The sequence below is a fragment of the Oryzias melastigma genome, linkage group LG13 (assembly GCF_002922805.2).
Source record: "Oryzias melastigma strain HK-1 linkage group LG13, ASM292280v2, whole genome shotgun sequence".
In the NCBI taxonomy this organism is placed as follows: domain Eukaryota; kingdom Metazoa; phylum Chordata; class Actinopteri; order Beloniformes; family Adrianichthyidae; genus Oryzias; species Oryzias melastigma.
Window position 1 is genome coordinate 14,844,051 of NC_050524.1, and position 19,534 is coordinate 14,863,584.

The following is a 19,534-nucleotide window of genomic DNA, read 5'->3' on the forward strand; positions in this document are numbered from 1 at the left end:
AGCTTGATTTTGACATTGGCAAAAAGCTCCCTGCTTCATTCCTTATTAAGGCACCCACTTGTAGACAAATAGATCCACGCACGTCTTTGTTTTTCTTGTCCGAGCTGTGATCTAGCTCAAAACCGTACGGCTGGATAACTCCAAAATTGCTCGCCATTTTTGTTGCACCGCTAATGTTAAGTTGGGGTTGAGAGGCTGTAAATTAGCAGGAGAGCATGTAAACAGATGGATGATGGGAAGTAGGAGCAGCCTTGCTCCACGCTTGCAATCCTGCCCACAACTGAGAGGCGAATTTCCATTGAACTACTGCCACTCTGCAGAAACTAAGTCTTGGAAATCAACAGTTGTTTTTTGGGGGCTAAAAATGTCATAAATTAACGACCACTGGGAACGCCTTTAAAATAGATCAAAATATGATTGAAGTTGGACTTTAAAAAACATTTTTTAAAGAGTTTTGCCTCTAGACACTTGACTTATTTTCTTGGTCTCGAAATTTGCCTAATGAAAGCTAATTTTGAAGCCACCCACTTTAAGAATAAACAGATTATGTAAAAATCCACACAGATGGGCCATAGTTATTTTACTAAGGAATTTTAAGGACGTTCTCTGCTGCAGCAGAGCACTTTTACTTGAAATATTGTTGTTTACAAACAGCAAAGATGCTTTAAATAAAGTTTGAATTAAAAAACGATTCAATCATATTGTATCTCGTGAAATGACTTGAATTCATTAAGCTACTTGTAGATTGCCTCTTGCATTTTAATGATTACACCCTTTATCAAATGTAGTATTTTTGTCTTTTCTGCAGCCTCTGTTGTACCTGTGGTGTCCCCATTCCCCCAAACCCAGCCAACATGTGCGTAGCCTGCTTGCGGACTCGGGTGGACATTTCAGAGGGAATCCCCAAGCAGGTCACAGTGCACTTCTGCAAGCAGTGTGAACGGTTTGTGTCACACGTTCTTCCAGTTTTGTTATTTCTTTTGACATAGTCCTCTCTCTAAATTTGCTTTGTGCAAACAATGTTTTATTTATTTTTACTTGTGTAAGTTGAGGTATTTGTTGTTTCTTGCAGGTATTTGCAGCCACCAGCTACATGGATGCAGTGTGCTCTTGAGTCGAGGGAGTTGCTGGCCCTTTGTCTGAAAAAACTGAAAAGCTCTATGACTAAAGTACGTATTTATTTATTTTTTAATATTTTAAATATACCACTGAAGTGTTTTATTTAAAATCTTGAATTATTTTTAATTTAATTTTAAAAAGTGACATTAGTGGATTGTACATTTTTCTATGAACCAGCAAATTCAAATCTGATGCTGCATTCACACTGGGCTCAAAAATGTGCATTTAAAAAGCCACTTCAAATGAAAAGTCTGTAAAAGAATGTAAACGTGTTTTGGGCGTTCAAAACTCTGGTGTCACTATAAATGTTTTTTTAGTCCATTTTTGTACAAAACGTGTAGCCAATAAACATACTTTGAAAGTTGTACTCCAGTTTGGTAGTGACAAATGGTTTGCATCCGTTTTAATTTACAGACCTCCCAACCGTTTGATAAACGATCATGAAGGAGAAATTAATTATTGAAATTAGTGCCCGACTGGATTTATGGCACAAATTCTTTAATGTATTGTAATATGGCTGTGAATGAAAAAGTCTGGAGCAAAATTCAAAGATTTACACCACTGTCACATTTTGCACCAAGCCTCTTCCAGCTGTTAGTACCTGCTCTAGTATTGGGTATTGACAGTCCAGTGTGAATGTGAAGCCCACTGAACGTGCATCAGATGCCCCGTGTAGCATTAGACTGCCATGCCAGTGATAAAGGAACTAACAACCTCTAATGACATCTGAGAATAATTTAACCTTTTTATATTATTATGGACCGTCATTACTTGTGATGTCAACTACACGGTTTACGTTTTGTGAATCTTTGGGGCAACAGTGGCTCAGGTGGTTGAGCAGGTCGGCCAATGATTGAGGGATTGAGGGTTTGATCCCTGCTGCCTCCAGCCAATCGTTGTTGTCTTTAGATGAGGCTCTTCCCCCTCCTTGCCGCCAGTGTGGCTCGACTGGTGTGTGAATGCGTATGAATGTCCCGATGATGGTCAGAGGGGCCGTAGGTGCGTAGTGGCAGCTACGCCTCGTCAGTCTGCTTCAGGGCAGCTTTGGCTACATCTGTAGCTTACAATTGCCAAGTATGAATGAGGAGTGGATGAATACACATTGTAAGTGCTTTGAGCATCTGGAAAAGCACAGATAAATATAATCCATTATTATTATTATATCTTTAGTAGGAGTTGATGCCCTATTTTTGGTCTTTCTCAGGTGCGTCTCATCGATGCTGGTTTTCTGTGGACAGAGCCTCACTCCAAGAGGATTAAAATGAAACTGACCATCCAGAAAGAGGTGAGCAAACAGAGTGGAAGCATGGGAAAGTGACCTTTAAACTGATTCTCCAGAAAGATGTGTCTTCTTTTTGGTTAGAAAAAACAAAATCTTGAATATTTTAATAAAAAAAATAATGTTTTAGATTGGACGTTACATATAGAATATTATTGATGCATGTATAGTGCACATGTGATCTTAAAATGACAGAATCGTATGCAAAGCGGAGAAACAGACCTGTCCGTTCCTGAAAGAGTTATTGAGAGCAGCAGGTCTTACAAGTTGCTGTCATCTCATCCCCTTGACCTTTAGTGAGAACCTGAAACCTTGATGCATCTTTGTGCCAACTCTTTTGTTCACCAGTGAATCACTGTCTGCAGCCATCAAATACTCTTTTCTTCTACAACTCTCTTGATTGTTAAACACTTCTGAGCAGTTATTGTATTAATCATTTGCTCGTGGCGTCACTTGTTGCCGTCTCCTCTCCAGGTGATGAACGGCGCCATCCTGCAGCAGATTTTCGTGGTGGAGTTTGTCGTCCAGTCCCAGATGTGTGACGACTGCCACCGCGTGGAGGCCAAAGACTTCTGGAAAGCTGTGGTTCAAGTCAGGCAGAAGGCAGGTGTTTGTGTAGCTCTTCGTGTGTTTGTATTTTAAGTTGACTAAAGTAGTTGTTTAATTTTGGGCAGATTTGTTAGTTATTCCGTCAATAAGACGGCCGGAAAATAAGTTTTCTTTGTGTTCTAGCTCAATTAATACATTTTTTAAAAGTATTTTAATTAATTGGTATAAACTTTTATGAAAAGTTCAAACTATTTAAGTCTTTAAAGCGTTTTTCTTTTATGCTGTTATTTTTCTTTTAGACCGTTCACAAGAAGACCTTCTACTATTTAGAGCAGCTGATCCTAAAACATAAACTCCACCAGAATGCCCTCAACATCAAAGAAATTCATGGTATGTAAATGGTAAATATTTGACTTCTCTATTGGAAGCAGACCTTCTTTCCTAAATTGTGTCTAACGAGTGAGAATGAGAGCAGAGCAAACATCATAATTGCTTTTTCCTGTACATAAGCCATGCTTACACATCACTGTCGTCCTGCAGGCCCCACTGGAGAAAATACTGAGAATCTAATCAGAATGTGGTCATCAGAGCGGGCACTGCACCAGCTTCATGACATATTAGTTTCACACTTTTATTTTAAGAAGTTTTAAGGGCTGCTAACGCGCACAACACTCTGAATAATGGCCCTGTATCTGCTTTTGGACAGAAATGTGACTTGAATTTTTGGCTCTGTAGCATGATTTAAACCATCTTCGAATCTCGGCAACAGTTAAAAGCTTGAAACATGTGGCGGCCATATTTTATTTTCCCTCTTTCCTCTCCTGTTCAGTTTTGTATGCATATGTCCTCTAAAATGGTGTGAAACTGTGAAGATTGTCTGGGTTTAATCTATTGGTGTGCACATTTCTCATAGAGGGCATCGATTTTTACTACGGGTCCAAGCAGCACGCTCAGAAGATGGTCGACTTCCTGCAGTGCACAGTTCCCTGCAGGTGAGCTTTTCTTCATGCTGCAGTCAGGCTAGGGTCACTTATCCCAAAATGTCACCACACGGCAACCTAAATGCAAGATTTTTAGTAAGTTCAGCAGGTGGCAGCATTTGTAATCGGGAGGTGGCAGTAGCATTTTTACATACCGCAGGGTGACCTTGAAGGTTTAAAAAGAAAAAAGAAGTTATAATTTTAGTGACTGGACGATTTTTCTCTTAAAGTTGATGTCTGCCCAGACACATTTGAAGGTCACGTGATGGCCGTTCAGTGACAGACACGTAGCAGGAAGTGTGATACTTGACTGAAGATCCATCACTGCCATTTATATGATCTTGTCAAATAGACATCACTCCACTCTCACAGGCGGTTGCATTGGTATCATTTCATTTACAAAACTCTGATTGGTAAAACTCCACATTATTTTTGTTCCATCCTTAAAATTGCAACTAGTACTCATAGTTTGCGTTCCAGTGACTTTCTTCCCATGGTTGTACCCAGGGTTCAAACCACCTCACTCTTTTTTTCTGCCCTCCATAACTGGAATGAGCTGCCGAAAACCCTGAAGTTGCGTCTCATTATCTGCATTTAAGACATCTTTAACGGATGTTAAAGATAAACCTTGACAGTGAAAGAGAAACTGATGGGTTTGTTTCTTTTTCACTTTTCACGCTCCAAAGACAGTGTTTTGATATCAAGTCTTTTCCTTTCGCGATTTAAGGTGTAAAGCATCCCAGCGTCTCATCTCCCACGACATCCACTCAAACACGTACAACTATAAGAGCACTTTCTCTGTGGAAATCGTTCCCGTGTGCAAGGTTTGTGCTCTATTTGGTATTTTCACTTTAGTTTGAAAAGTGCTAAATGATTATTCCAGCATGAAAGCTGAACTGTTCTGCTCGTACCCAGATGAAACGTGTCTGTCTGGTTTTCAGGACAATGTTGTGTGCTTGTCACCACGGCTGGCCCAGAGCCTGGGGAACATGGGTCAAGTGTGCGTGTGTGTCCGTGTCACCAGCACCATCCATCTCATCGATCCCAGAACTCTGCAGAGTGAGTATTTCCACCCAAATGATACCGATGAGTGTTCTGCCTACTTCAGCTTCAAGTCAGCCGGCTGTGACTGAATGCAGCTTCTGTCATCCTTTCTTGCTGTTGGAGACTATTAAAAATAAACCAGAAGATTAATTTTGTTGTCAGCTCATGAGATGTTGAGCTATTTAAATTAAGCACAATTTGCAGTGTAACAAATCTCTTTATTTTAGTTTTTATTTTTAACTACTTTTGTGGACCCATATATAAACAGTTTAAAATACCAATTAAACCAAAGTACTCACAGGGATTGCCCAACTTTATTAGAAATTATAGCTCATGAAACAAAAGATCAAATCTGCCTGCAGGACTGACGCCTCATAATGGAGATGCTTCTTCACACCACTAGAGGGAGCTACAACCTCCATAAAGTTTCTTTTCTGAAGGTGGTTGAACTTTAGATCAAATTACTATAACAATATTATGCAGTTTGTTCTTCCTACTGCTGTTTGTGTTTCTCTCAAACTAAAATATTAATTGTAACTGAAGCTAAAGCAAATCATTTTTTAAACTTTTGATTAGCTGGACTCTTGTTACTAATTTTTTGCCTTTTTTTAATAAAACATTGATAATGTTGAGCACTGAGTTTAACAGGATGCAATGTACCACATATGTTTTGTTTTTTATTTTGCTTGTATGGGTTTTTTTTAATCCCATACTAGAAGTTGAGCTCGTAACTTTTTTGTTCTCCTGACTTCTTTTGTTCGTCTGAGCATTTCTTTTCTGCATCAACTGACAGTCGAAGGCCAGCTTTAAAAGAAAAAAGTTTATAGAAAATTGAGTCATTTTAAATTCAGTGTTTTCATTGTATTTTTTTAAGAGTGCTAATTCATATTTTAAGAAATAAAAACATCAAACCAAGCTATTTTGAAAAGATTATAAGACTTAAGTTTTTTTTTTAAAGACTGGTACGGTCATGTGATCCTCTGCAGCCTATTCTAATGTCTTTCAGCGGTAAACATGTTTCTAATTACTCCTTAAGTGTCGGTTCTCCCTGTTACAGAATGTTTTTGATCTGGCTATGAAGCAGACACAACTTCCAGCCTGTTCGGTTGATCCCACGCCATTTTACAATTAACTCATGTCCTGTTTTGCATGCATTTGCAGTTCATTTGCAGTTTAGCTGAAATTCATCGTCCCAGATGAATCTGTCAGATGAAAGAAAATGTTTTTAACGCAGTCGAGGTTTTGATGCCACCATGGCTGTTTGACGAGAGCCTTGAACATCTTGAAGTGTTCACTTTTAGAAAAGTCTTTAAAGATAATCTCGTGAGCTATTTTCAAAGCTCTTTGGAAAAAAAAAACTGTTGTTTTCTAGGACATAATTTCTGTAGAGCTGCAGTAGTTCAGTTGTGGCCGGGACTGTTTGGATGGAGTAGGGAGCTTGTGGCCCGCCCAAAAATACGCTTTCTCTCTGGGCCCCCTCTATCGGGCTGGAGGGGGTCTGGTTTTGGGACTGCAGGATTTCCTCTCTTTTGTTCTGTTGGCTTCATCGAGCCAGGACCTCCAGCATGCATTGGAGCGGTTTGCAGCCGGGTGTAAAGCGGCTGGGATGAGGGTCAGCGCCGATGAGTCTGAGGCCGTGGTTCTTGACCGGAGAAAGGTAGTTTGCCCTCTCTCGGTGGGTGGAGTTCTCCTGCTTCAGGTGGAGGAGTTTAAATATCTTGGGGTCTTGTTCACGAGTGAGGGAAGATCAGAGCGTGAGATCGACAGGCGGATTGTAGCGGCGTCCACCATTATGCATCGGTCTGTTGTGATGAAGAGTAGGGCTGTGGATCGTTACTGAGGTGGCGCTCCGATTCAATTCACCAATCAACAAATTACAAATCAAAGTGTGATTCTTACTTTTTAATATAAAGTTGGTTGCTATGTTTATGTCTTTTTACTGGATGTATGAAAAGTAATATATATTTTAAACCATCATCATTTATATTTTTATTTAGAACAGCATATCAGGAAAAAACAAAACTGGTAAAACCACAAAGATTTAGAAATAAATAAATTATTTTTTTATCATTTGTCTGTTGATTAGAAACGATCAGTGACATAAACGACTTAAAAATCATAAACGTCATTTAACAACAAAGTATGAAAGTGTTCTCCACAGTTTTTCCATCCTCAAAGTTCTGCAACACTTTACATTCTAGCATTACAAATTGGTGAAAAGCTGGTTCAAAATGTTGTTGTTTTTTCTGTGACCGAATCAGCTGATTCACTCTTCCTACTGTGCTAAGCTGTATATCAGCACAAGTCTGAGTTTCTTCACTTCAGAATCCTCTGTGTTAGTTGTGTCAACTGTTAAAAACTTACTATATCCAAAAGAATGGGCTCCAGTGTTAAAGTTAATTTGTTTTATTGTTTATTTTTTTTCTTCAGAACTTATGTCAGTGAGTGGAACTTCAGTCTCAATTTTGGAACGTAAAAAATAGTGCTCTCTAGTTTTATTTTGAAAACAGGAAGCTTCACTGACTCAAAGACTTGTTTACCTCCAGTGACAGTCCTGCTGGACATTCAGCCTTTTTTTAGTTCATAAACTTAAAATCCAACATTATTCTCCGTTTCAATGTAATAAATACATCTCCCCAAATTATATTTTTAGTACACTCTACTATATTCATAAAGATCTTGAATCAGCGATCTTGGACGTCACAAATATTTGTACTTGAAGTTTTGGTTGCAGAACATGAGTATCTGAGTGCTCAGGTACTCGTTACAGCCTGAAGGAAGAGGGAGCTGAGCCAGAAGGCAAAGCTTTCTGTTTACCGGTTGATCTTCGTTCTAGAACACGCTTATGGTCATGACTGAAAGAACGAGATCCCGACTACAAGCGGCTGAAATGAGTTTCGGAGGGTGGCAGGGCGCTCTCTAACAGATAGAGTGAGAAGCTTGGTGTAGAGCTAGTTGGGGACAGATGCCTCCCCGGAGAGGTGTTCCGGGCATGTCCCATTGGGTGGAGGCCCCGGGGAAGACTCGGGACACGCTGGAGAGACTACGTCTCTCAGCAGCCTGGGAACGCCTCAGGGTCCTAACAGAGGAGGTGGAGGAAGTGACCAGGGCGAGGGAAGTCTGAGCGTCTTAGTTTAGACTGCTGCCCCCGCGACTTAGTCCTGGATGAGTAGAAGAAGATGGATGGACAAATACACTTTTTTTTTCGTCTACTCCTGATTGACAATGATTTGTGGAAAAAATACACAGAAATGCAATTTTAAGCTTATTTTTTAGCATATGTTCTTAATTATCAGAAAAATGCTGCAAAAACATGTTAAAAACAGAATATTTTTTTTCTTTCGTTCTGAAACCCAGTTGCTGAGGTGGATGGAAACACTTACTGGAGACACCCCTTCAACAGTCTGTGTAACCCACGGCAACTGGAAGAGTTCATTGTGATGGACATGGACATCATCAGAGACCAGAAGCTCGGTGCTGGAGCTGGAGTGAGGTCCAACAAGGTTAGTCTGGGTGGACAGACCAGATTTTTGGTCAGATCCACTTTATACTACACCACTACCTGCACCATTGGAGTGTGTTTGCTTTGGCTCGTATTTGGTTTCCATTTGAATCTCACACTTGTGTTGATTTACTTGAATAAATAAACCAAACAAAAAGGTGAAAAGTGGTTTGTGCCGTCTCTAGAAGTGACCTTTCATATTCCCGTGTGTTTGTGTGTTGTAGCACACCCTGGCTGAGGTGTGGGTCCAGAAGACGTCAGAGATGGACACGAGCCAGCAGTATCACTGCCGTACCTTCCTGGGCCACCTGCTGAACATCGGAGACCTGGTTTTGGGGTGAGTCTGCTGCTGATGGGACGATACGTCTGTTTTGAAGCTTAATGGAAATCTTTAATAGTATATAATGAAGTTTATTGCTGCTTTTATCACTTGGTCAGCAGCTTCTTGTGCTCTTATCTGCCCCAGCTTCTTGGTAGAGATGATAATCTTTTACCTTTTATAGCAGAGCCCAACCTTTCTAATAACAAAACTGCCCTGTTTATTATCCAACCATCCTCACCCTTCTGTCTGCTGGTTTCCTGAATTAGGTGTGTTCAGTTATAAGAATCTGGAGTCGCCTGATCCAATCAGTCAGGCAGGGATGGAGGAGAACAAGGATCTGAGGACCAGGGTTGGGCTTTATATTTATCAGGCAGGAATTCTGACTACCTCAAGCATAAAACCCTTCAGAAAGCAATAAGGTTTGCCCCTAAAGCAAACATTACTTAAAAGGATTTCAAAACTCCAGATTGTTGTGTAGACTGATGGAAACCAAAATCGGATGATCGGGATCAGATATGTATTTATTTTTCACTATTATGATCAGTGCTGTATATTTCATGCTTATTTCTAATAAATGCCCCAGTAGAAGTCTGCTTATCGTGAACCGATCACGACATTTTACTGCCATACAGTTCAGTAGAAAACAGCAGCAGTTTGAGCAGGATCGCACAAAAACAGTTCAAAAAAAAGTTCTGTAAGGTTAGTGAGGAATTCAGACTTGAACTTTTGACGGAGATAGAATCACATCTGATCAAAAGTAGTCTGAAGGTACTAAAGGTACAGTCACCAAACTTTGTTACATGATTAATAATTACTTTACTGTCTCACTACAACAAATATTTTAGCAGAAAATCACTTCTATTTCCCAGAATTCCTCATGTGAACATGGATCATAATTAATCAAAAAGACTTGTAGATCTAAAGGTACGAACGCTACAGTTTCCAGACGTCCTCACATGATTAATTATCACTTATTTGTTCTAGTTTATAGTTAATAATTATTTCTAGTTAATAGTTGACCATTTTTACTTTATTGTTCAAACTACTTCACAAAAGTGCTGTTTAAATATTAAGAGATAAAAAGGTGAATAAAAAAAATAAAGACCAACTTTTTTTTTACTAAAATTTCTTATTGGTACTTTGTATCGTCCAGTATTGGTTTGATAGCTCCAACCTTTAGCTACAACAATGCAGACAAATAGGAAACCACTGTTCCCACCACTGGATCTGTAAATAATAATTAAAGAAGAGAGACACGTCTGTCAGCCTTACATAAGATCTTTTTTTCTCTCTAAATAACTTCTGACTTGCACTATAACCACTTCAAAGAGTTTAGGGAAACTTTAGTAAGTGTCATTACCTTAAGTCCTAAGTTGTTTTTCTCATAATTTTGTCCTCTTTCCAGATATGATTTTGCCAATTCCAACATTAACGATGAATTCCTTAACAAGATGAACCCTCAGCATGTTCCTGATGTGGTAAGACGGCTGCACCAATCTGAGCATGCTCAGTGTGAACACTCGCATTACGTTTTCAGGAACTCTTTTCTGAACACTGACGGCTAAATGATAAAAACAAACAAAAAAAAAACACTCCTGGATTAACGTAGCTCTCCCCAGAACTATACATTGTAAATCATATATTAATTAATTTTATAATAAGTCTTCCCTCTTCTTTGTGTTTGACCTGTAAAGGTGTTGATTAAGAAGAGCTACGACCGCAGCAGGAGAGTGAAGCGCAGAAACTGGAAACTCCAGGAGATGAACAGAGACCGGGAAGGTGCAGACACAGATGATGAGAGGTGAGAGCTCAGATGAATGCTGATTTTGATAAATACAAGTGTTTTATTTGATTTAGTATCTTTAAAAAAACATGTTTACCTAGAAACATCCTTTCTAACTCAATGTCCATGGTAGGAATGCCACAATTCTTGGTTTAAAACTGAACCATATGTTACTCCATTGAACTGAATCATGGGAATTCAAAGTGAATTATTGCATCTCTACTGCTACCAGAATATGTACTCTGAAAATGTCAAACACTTGAGTAAATGAAGGATTTAATTACTTTATCACATGACACCAAGCATTGTATAAAACAACTGAAAGTTTTCTTGTTAAATTAAAAAATAAATAAATAATATATATTTTTGTACTACATGTATTAAGTCAAATCAAAACAAAGCTTCAATTAAAAAAATGAAGTTTAAATTGAATAATTGGAGAAAGTGAATTGTTGCCTCCCTTGTAAATACCTTTTAATAAATAAATAGTTGAATATTTTTTATATTTTTTTTCCTTCTTTCTATAGGCAATACCAGGACTTCCTGGAAGACTTGGAGGAAGATGAGGCTCTAAGAAGGAACGTCAACATCTACAGAGGTGAGCATCTTTTGATTGCGTTCTGGGAGAACTTAAAGATTTTTGCTCCATTAAGAATAAAATACTTTTTTTGTGACTGTACTGACGTGATTCTAATAATCTTTCAGACGCATCCAAGATCCCGGTGGAGAGCGACACAGACGACGACGGAGCGCCACGCATCTCTTTGGTGGAGATGCTGGAAGAGCTCAGCCTGTCGGACGCCACGGGAGGAGAGGGCGCCGACATGATGACAGAGTAGCCCTTACCTCAGTGCACGTGCAGATTTATCCGTTTTGGCTGATGGCACAATAACAGCAACTTAAAATAAATTGAAGTCTGAATTGACATTTATCTAAACAAACACGTTTACTGATCCACAGAATATCTGACTTTGGTGTACTAACATTTAAGCTTTGAATGATTAGTTTAATGGTTAGAAGTGCATAATTACAGAGAAATTTCAGTCTTTTTGATCTGAAAATGTATTTCTGACTTTCTTGTATAGAATAAATTCATCTTTGTACCAAAGAAAGTACAAATTCAGTGGCGCTCATCTGTCAATAAATAATACAACGCTTAAATAAATATTTGGAGTGTTTGATTATTTTCCTGCATTTCTTTATCTGTCCACTAGAGGGAGCGTTTCTTGATGGAAAAATACCTCATGCAAATAATCCATGTCCGTTAATGGTGTCAGTTGACCACTGTGGGTAATGTGTGTAATTCTCTGAGCTGGACCAGTCTGACACCTTCATAAACATTTACATTTAATAGAAATTATTTAATAAAAAAGGAGTGTTTTGACAATAGTCCTTAACATATAGGCTGTAAATCTCAATGCTTATTGTCTTAAAATTGTAAAACTTAAATTTGTGATCCAACACTTATTGGAAATAAATCTTTAAATGCAAAAAAACAGATCAAAGTCTGCAGAAAACGATGGTATTAAAGCATTATGTAATGATGATGTATTTTTTCATTATTAGACTTTAATAGCAAATACCAAAAACAAGTTGTTTTCTTTTTCTTTTTTTTGGTCACTGTTTGTTGACCTGTAAATAAACTTCGGTGTAACCCAGCCCCACTGGAATGTGTGTGTCACAGGATGTGTGGGTCTCTGTGACACGTCGAGGAGAGCTGTCTCAGGTTCCACAAACCCGAGCTGGTTGCTGGTAATTGGATCTACCTGGGAAGGTGAATGAAGTGAAACCATGCTGTAGCACTGTTTGCGTCCCTGCAGGAGGGGTGTGTGTGGAATATGTTTTGGTCTCGACTCCTTTCATTCTGAAAGTTCCAAAAGTTTTTGGATAATTCCAGAGGACGGACGTGAGGCTGCCAGTGTTGTTTTTCTCTGCCATGTCTTTGTGCTTCAAGCACAACTGGGCATTTTGCATAAAGAAAAAAGATCAAAAATGTGTTTGACATTTAAAAGCAGTTCTCGTGCTTTGAAAACAGCAGTGCATTCATGCGTAGCTGCTGCGCCACATCGACACAGTCTGTGTTTACACATCAATAATGCAGAACTGGTCAGCAACTCTTACATTAAGGAGATAAGATTTCTTAACGGTTTGTGATTGTTCCATAAACAAAGAAATGTTAAGGCTGGTAAACCACTAGAGTGCAGACACAATTTTTAAACTCAAAGCTGATCTAACATTTTAAAATCAGCTCATTTGAATTTATAAAATCATTGAGAAGCAGATGTGAACGTAACTTATCAATAATATAATGAATGGATGTTATTTGGTGTGTTTTCTACTAGTGAACTATAAAATAAGGGAGGTACTGGAGTGAATTATTCACCTGATTATCTCAATTCAGGTTCTTTTTAATTAAATTTGTTACTTAGTGTTTGGCACCCCAAACAAAGCAAATGACAGCATGTGGCGGGAGTGTGCAGCAGAGAGACGCTGGAACTCCAAAGGTGCTGCTGCCTTCTGCATTAAACCCACTGAACATATTGATTTATGAGTAGATCATTAAGTACAAAAACATCTGCTTCTCACTTGTTCCTAAGGGAATCACTCCATTGCAAACACCAAGTTCAGCTTTTACCTTTAGGGGATAGAAGCTGCAAAAAAACTATGTTTAGAGGTCTAAAAGCTAAAAGAAAAAAATCATTCAAAATCAAGCCACGTGTTTAACGAAGCAGAAAGGAAACTACGTTTTGATAACTTGAAATTCCAGCTGCACCCATTTGACTCATTTTTTCTTTGATTTTAATCTCTGTTTCTTATTTCTTAAGCGTCTAATGAAAAAAAGCCAACATTTAGTGTGACACAACAATTAAAAAAAAAAGTTCTGTATGTTAATTTATTGTTTCTTTTTGAAGTCTCCAGTTATCTTTTTTTTATATATTTTTAAGGCGTTCCAAGAGGTCTTTTAATCATGAGTGTGCTTTCCAGGACATCGTTTTTAAAACAAAGAATCTGGCTTCTACAGGCCAGTTTAAAATGATGCTTAAAAAATTAGAACGGAGAAGCATGGTTTATGAATGTTTTAAATAATTTGGGGAATTTTACTGTTGATAATCCCTTTCTATATATGTGGTGGAAACTTGTTAGATAGAATAAAGAAACGTTTGTTTGGAGGGGCCAGTAACACAAACAAACTCTAATCAGAACCTAAGATAGTGACGTAAGGTTTCATATCTTAACATGGACAAGATGTTCTGGCGTAATCAAAATGTTCTTACATCATGATGGAAGAGCCTGGCAAGAAACAAACACATCTTGTGGCTTCTAACTGTACAAAGATTGCTCATTAAATGTCACGGATGAAAATGAAGGAGGAAATGTATCATTTCCATTACATTTATATGTCTGTGAATGACTCCTTCTTTACCCCTAGATTTTTAAAATCTCAATGGTTAAATAAGATTTTTTTAAAAAGCCACAAGATTTCATCAGTACTTTAAGTTGACGTTCCGTGGAAGTAAGCCTCCACTGATATCCCATCATCCCTTTGTTTATGCTCTCTTCTGCTAGTTTACGGCCCTTTAAAACCCCAAAATAACATTATCGGAGGAACAAAAATATCGAATAATATTGGATTTATGCAGCTGTACAGTTTGGTAAACAAAGACGTTCATGGATCTACTTGTGGCTTGTGGCCCTCCCATTGCAATAAGTCCCTGCTAGCTTTATCCAACGACATTGTTTTGTCTGCTCCTCATTCACAAAATTTGAAATATTCAAAAATAAAATTTAAAATGTCTTTATATATGTCCTCCATCATGACAAAACAGCCAGAAGAACATGTTAAAGTCCCCTAAAAATTAATTAATTATGATTATGAAGCTTTCGACCAAAGGAAGTGAAGAGTTTCATTTGATCACAGAAATGCGAACGGCGGCTCATTTGACCACATTGGAAGATGCCATCTTCTCTTCTCCAGCACCTGAACTAGGCATGTTAGCCGGGCCAGATGATGAGTTTAGTGCATGTGCAGCAGAACTGTTGTGACGTAAAGGCTCATTATTTGAAACAAAGTCTGTCTGTGACAGTTTGATTGACAGCGATTTGAAAGGAGAAATACTCAGAAATGCAAGAACACAATGATTTATCATAACATTTGCTCTCTTTCATAAGAAAAATGCCACACATACATGTTAAAAACTCAAATAACATGATTTCCATTGGAGGGGGACTCTAACACCTTTTTTAACAAGTTGTCTGCTTACTTTTTCTGTGATTAATTCTTTTTTCCTATGTTTTTATTGCATCTCTCAGATTTTTGTGAATTCTGGGTAATGTATTTCTCCCATGTGGACCCCCGTCCGCCCCCCCTGAGAGAATATTCTGGACGCGCCTCTGCAGAGAGGGAACCCGTCCGGAGCTGCGCGCTCTCCATCCCGCAGCGAACAGTGACGTCAGAGGGTCCTGCGGCGCTGCTGCGTCACGCATGGGATGCGGCAAAAGCGAAAAGTTTCAAGAAGCTGCGCACCTATAGCGCCGAACGGCGCGTGGACACGTCCCGCTGAAGGTGTTTCCTCGCGGCCTTTGCGTCACACATCAGCGGCGCGGCAGGTGAGCGTAAAGCCGGCGGGTGGGTGTGGTGCCATTCCCACAGTCCTGCAAGCGAGTGCGCTGTATATATATCAGGGGCAAACTGGTGAGGCGACTTTCCGTTTACACCAAGCAGCGGAGCGGCAGAGGGACGCGGGCTGCGGCTCCTCCTGACACACTCTCCCCTTAGAGACATTAGGGATCCACGTCGGCTGCAGAGGTGAGTCTGTCTGTGGATTACCTTCAGATTCACAAAACTGATGATCGGAGGGCTCATTCATCCCGTTTAATATTCACTGACAAGCAACTAAACTATTTATAGCAGCTGTTAAAAAAATCAAAACATTATTTTAAAAAAAGATGTTTTATTTTGAAAGTCTTTAAGCGTCTAATATTATCCTAATCTACTTTTATTTTGAAATTCGTCTCGTTTATCTAATTTGTTGATCAGTGTAGGATATTTTCATTACTTTATTTATATAATATATAGTAAACATATATACTTTTTTATTGTTAATGATAAATTAAATGGGGAAAACAGCTAAGTGGATGCAACTTCATTTGAATCCACCTGGTAGCTCCGCCCACACACACGTGATCACGTTGGTAGCCACCTTTATCTAACATAAAGGGAAAATCAGGGGGGGAATTACAATTAAAAACATTATAACAAGTGTTTTTTACAAAGTTTATCACATGTAGTTTTACGTCATTTCCATTGTGTCATAGAAAACAGAATTTGTCACGTGGGACCCAGGGTCTCATTTTATTGGTTTTTCTTCTTATTGCCTGGTTAAGCCTCAGGGGGAGGTTTGAAGCTGCTAGTGATCTTCTGAATTCATGCCTTATTAATAAACACAACTACTGGGGAAGTGGGTTTTTATTTATGTTTATTATTTATTTTTGCAAAATGTGTAGTTTGGAGGAAAGTTTAGTATTATTTTGCACTTTTATTTAGATTTTTTGTCAGTTTCAGAGTTGCTATATCTCTTAAAAAATGTTTATAAATTTTTTTTTAACAAAGATGCGTTTGGCTATTTTTTCCTTTGAGGCTAACAACACCTCTGCTTTAACCTTAACCTCCAGGATGAACTTCAAAAACTTCAGGGAATACCTCTCTTGGCTCTACTTCCAGTACCTGCTCATAACTGGAATCTACGTCCTGGAGCCGTGGGAGAAGTCCATCTTCAACTCCGTCCTTTTCTCAGCCATCGCCATGGTGGTCTACACCTCGTACGTCTTCATACCCATCCACATGCGTCTGGCGCTGGAGTTTTTCCACGAGATCTTCGGTGGCCAGCCTGAGAGCACCATGACGCTAATGAACTAGTGGGGGGAAAAAAAGAGACAAAGAATGACATGAGCCATAAATCATTTCTCAAACTCTCCAGCTTCCACTCTACAACTGCTCACATGATCTCATCGAGACTAAAAGCATGAGGAACCTTCTGGAATCACCTAGAAAAACAAGCCTTACCGTCTTCTTTTCTACCCACCAGGCCTTATCCCATGGTATTAACACACATTTGTACCTTATTTTCACACTGAATGTCACATTTCTTGTGAAAAAACTTTATATTTTTTACTTTCTTTGGCACATGTCCTGTGTGAGTGCATACCGACTGCAGGTTTTGCATGAGAGGGTCATACACGTGTCGTCTTTTGGCATGTCTTCCTCCACAAGCATTAGAGGAACATTCCAGCATCTGGATGGAGACGATGTGTGAGTGCATGGAGCAGAGCATGATTTCTGGTTAAAAAGGCATCATTAGAAATGAGTTAAATTTCCCAGAATGTGTGTGGAGGTTTAAGAGAATTCTTCTTGGTTTTTTTTACAAGAATCACTGCTTTTGTCCTTTTTTTAAGTTGTCTTTTTGCACTGTTGTGCTATAGCTGACGGAGGACAGCGTGGGTGATGTTGAGTGCCTGATTTTAACAGAGAGCCCAAGCTATGCAAATGAATCTTAAAATCCAACAACTTGTTGGTTTGTTGCACATTTTTGTTCCAAACTCATACATACTTTTTTATGGATTAGACCAGGAGTCTGCAACCTTAGGCTCCAGAGTGTTCGGCTTTGAAGAAAAATGCTAAAGATTTGGATTAATAATAGATTTGTTAGTTAAGTTTAGTTTAGTTTTTTTTTTTAGTTTAGTTTAGTTTTTGTTAGTTTTTATTTATTCTTTGATTTTTAAATGGAATTAGTCTTACAATAGTTGTCTTTTTTGTATTTATTGCTGACATTACACTAAATCAAGAGGCTTTACAATTCCTCCAACATGCACACATGTCAGATAATGAAGCAAAATGATGGTAAAATTGTTGATTTATTGTCAAAGTGGTTATATTCTTAAATTGTGCCAAAGTTCCTAAAGTACAATTGTAAATCTACAGCAGCAGGATGTTATTTGGATGCATTTTATTTTGAAAAAGACTTTCATTTACTGCTGTCAAAAAGTATATAACACTGTTTAATTAAAATATTGAAAATCTTTAAAAGCTACATTTAACAAATTGATGATTTAATGGCCACAAAAATAGAAATAATTTTTTTTTATTTCGAATTTTTGGTTTTTATTGATACAAATTTGGCCCAAACATCTCTTTAAGGTTGCAGACCCCTCGGTTGGAATGAATAATCGCACAAACGTGTGCCGAGCCCTTTCTTTTCACTGCTTTTTTATTTTTTTTTTACCACCCGATATGTCAGAGTTGAAAAATCTGCATGAGCAAATATTGATACAGCAAACTTTTATGGTACAGGCTCAGCTTTATTGACGAGGTAACTTCACTCAACTATTGTTTGTTGTATGATGGTAAATGTCAAGCCTGCGTCGCTCCAAATGAAAAGCAAAAGATAGTGTCTTCCACGACTGCATTTGATGTAAAAAAATATGTTTTTTTATGCTTCACTTTCTGTTTAATTGTTAGTGCGTTGGATCAAGGGCTCACTGATACGAGTAAACTGTATATTTGTGCACACTGAGTGGTCACATTACCAAAAAATTTTATTATTTAATGTATGTGATCTCTTAATGCCATAAAATAATTTGTTCAATATTTATATTGTCTTTTTCTTAGCAGCAGATGTCACCAGCAACAAAAACGAAGAGATGTTTTTTTTTTTCTGTGTTCATCAAATGAATGCTTTGTTCATTCACAATAGTGTCACATTGCAGCAATAATCACAGAATAAAGGCACCTGATGATACAGAGATAACCGCCCTTTGTTTTTATCTTGTTTGCTCTCTGGTTCTACTAAAGAAAGTACGGTTCCAAGAACGTCTTCAGTGAAGCAGATAAAAAAGAGCACGACCACATGAAGGGACAGTACGGACATGAAAGCGGCCGTCTCCAGTCAGAGTGAGAATGGATGTCTGGAGGGTTAGCTTTTCTTTACTGGACACACCTGCCAGTGCTCACAAAGCTTTAGAGGTCTCCACTAAGCCTCTTATCCTTTGATCAGGTAAAATTTAACCCAGAAACTTTTTTACAAAAGGGTGGGGTGCGTTGTGCTGGAATTCCAGCCGGTATAATCTGATTCACTTTTCTGCAATACGATGGCGGATCAGTTTTGGGATGGGGAGACTGTGGTACAGGCGCTGGCGAGGGGGCTTGTTTTTGAGCTGTAACTGAACACCTCCCCTTGGTGTTTTTCCAGGATGTTGGAGCATAACACAGAGAAACCTTTTGCTTCTTCCTTTTTTTATTTTCATCTTTGTGCCGTTCAGTGTGGCTCAGACTTTGTTTGTGTCTGCTGCATGTCTTTCAGCTGAAGACATCTTTTCCTATTGCAAAGGTTTAAACTCCTCAAACTGAAATACTCTCAGACAGGACAGGTGTTTTGTTTCTGCTCTGTTTACCTGCGTCTTACAAAAAAATCGGGTATGGGGAAAGGGGGAATCCTAGTGTTGACTAGAGGCTGTGAGATACATGACACTGAGAAAAACACATGCTTGTCCTGGACAAGGAAACCCCTAAAGTGATCAATTATTAATACTTTTGACACTGTAATTCCTCCAGCAAATACACCTTTACATAAATCTCTTGTAACTTGTTTGGCTTCTCTATACAGGTCTGTGCACTAGCAGGAAAACAAAAACCATATTCTCTGAAATGACGTCAATCCACAACACCTATCCTTACAAACATCTCTGCTTTTCCGTTTCACCTTTCACATCCCTCCCTCCCAACTCACACTCTGACCTTGTATTTTGACACTCAAAACACTGCTTTGAATATGTCATTAATATATTGTCACATACCACAAACATGGTGACTTCCTCTTGTTTGACCTCACAAGGAAAACAAACGATACTGTTGCTGAAAACAGGACTTGAAATGATCCAGATCCCAAATTTGTCTCAAATA

General features: G+C 38.6%; 2 protein-coding genes across 2 annotated transcripts in view; both read left to right on the forward strand.

The window, feature by feature from the left end:
- The window catches only part of nmd3 (NMD3 ribosome export adaptor), a 12,796-nt gene extending 1,053 nt beyond the window's left edge, over nucleotides 1-11,743 (forward strand). The window contains exons 3-16 of the mRNA XM_024276870.2: nucleotides 809-943; nucleotides 1,073-1,169; nucleotides 2,324-2,404; nucleotides 2,873-3,001; nucleotides 3,247-3,337; nucleotides 3,861-3,939; nucleotides 4,655-4,751; nucleotides 4,869-4,986; nucleotides 8,329-8,474; nucleotides 8,698-8,810; nucleotides 10,201-10,273; nucleotides 10,490-10,596; nucleotides 11,106-11,176; nucleotides 11,284-11,743. Of these exons, the coding sequence (XP_024132638.1) occupies nucleotides 809-943; nucleotides 1,073-1,169; nucleotides 2,324-2,404; nucleotides 2,873-3,001; nucleotides 3,247-3,337; nucleotides 3,861-3,939; nucleotides 4,655-4,751; nucleotides 4,869-4,986; nucleotides 8,329-8,474; nucleotides 8,698-8,810; nucleotides 10,201-10,273; nucleotides 10,490-10,596; nucleotides 11,106-11,176; nucleotides 11,284-11,417 (1,471 nt within the window). The 3' untranslated portion in view covers nucleotides 11,418-11,743. The remainder of the gene's footprint in view (nucleotides 1-808; nucleotides 944-1,072; nucleotides 1,170-2,323; nucleotides 2,405-2,872; nucleotides 3,002-3,246; nucleotides 3,338-3,860; nucleotides 3,940-4,654; nucleotides 4,752-4,868; nucleotides 4,987-8,328; nucleotides 8,475-8,697; nucleotides 8,811-10,200; nucleotides 10,274-10,489; nucleotides 10,597-11,105; nucleotides 11,177-11,283) is intronic.
- A 3,059-nt stretch (nucleotides 11,744-14,802) lies between these two features.
- sptssb (serine palmitoyltransferase, small subunit B) lies at nucleotides 14,803-18,374 on the forward strand. Its single transcript, XM_036215056.1, has 2 exons — nucleotides 14,803-15,385; nucleotides 16,252-18,374. Exon 2 carries the CDS (start codon nucleotides 16,253-16,255, stop codon nucleotides 16,493-16,495), a length of 243 nt encoding a protein of 80 aa, XP_036070949.1. The 5' UTR covers nucleotides 14,803-15,385; nucleotide 16,252; the 3' UTR covers nucleotides 16,496-18,374.
- Nucleotides 18,375-19,534: the final 1,160 nt, after the last annotated feature.

What these genes read in the sequence shown, in the direction of transcription:
- sptssb (XM_036215056.1), top strand. Translation starts at nt 16,253, where the DNA reads ATGAACTTCAAAAACTTCAGGGAATACCTCTCTTGGCTCTACTTCCAG.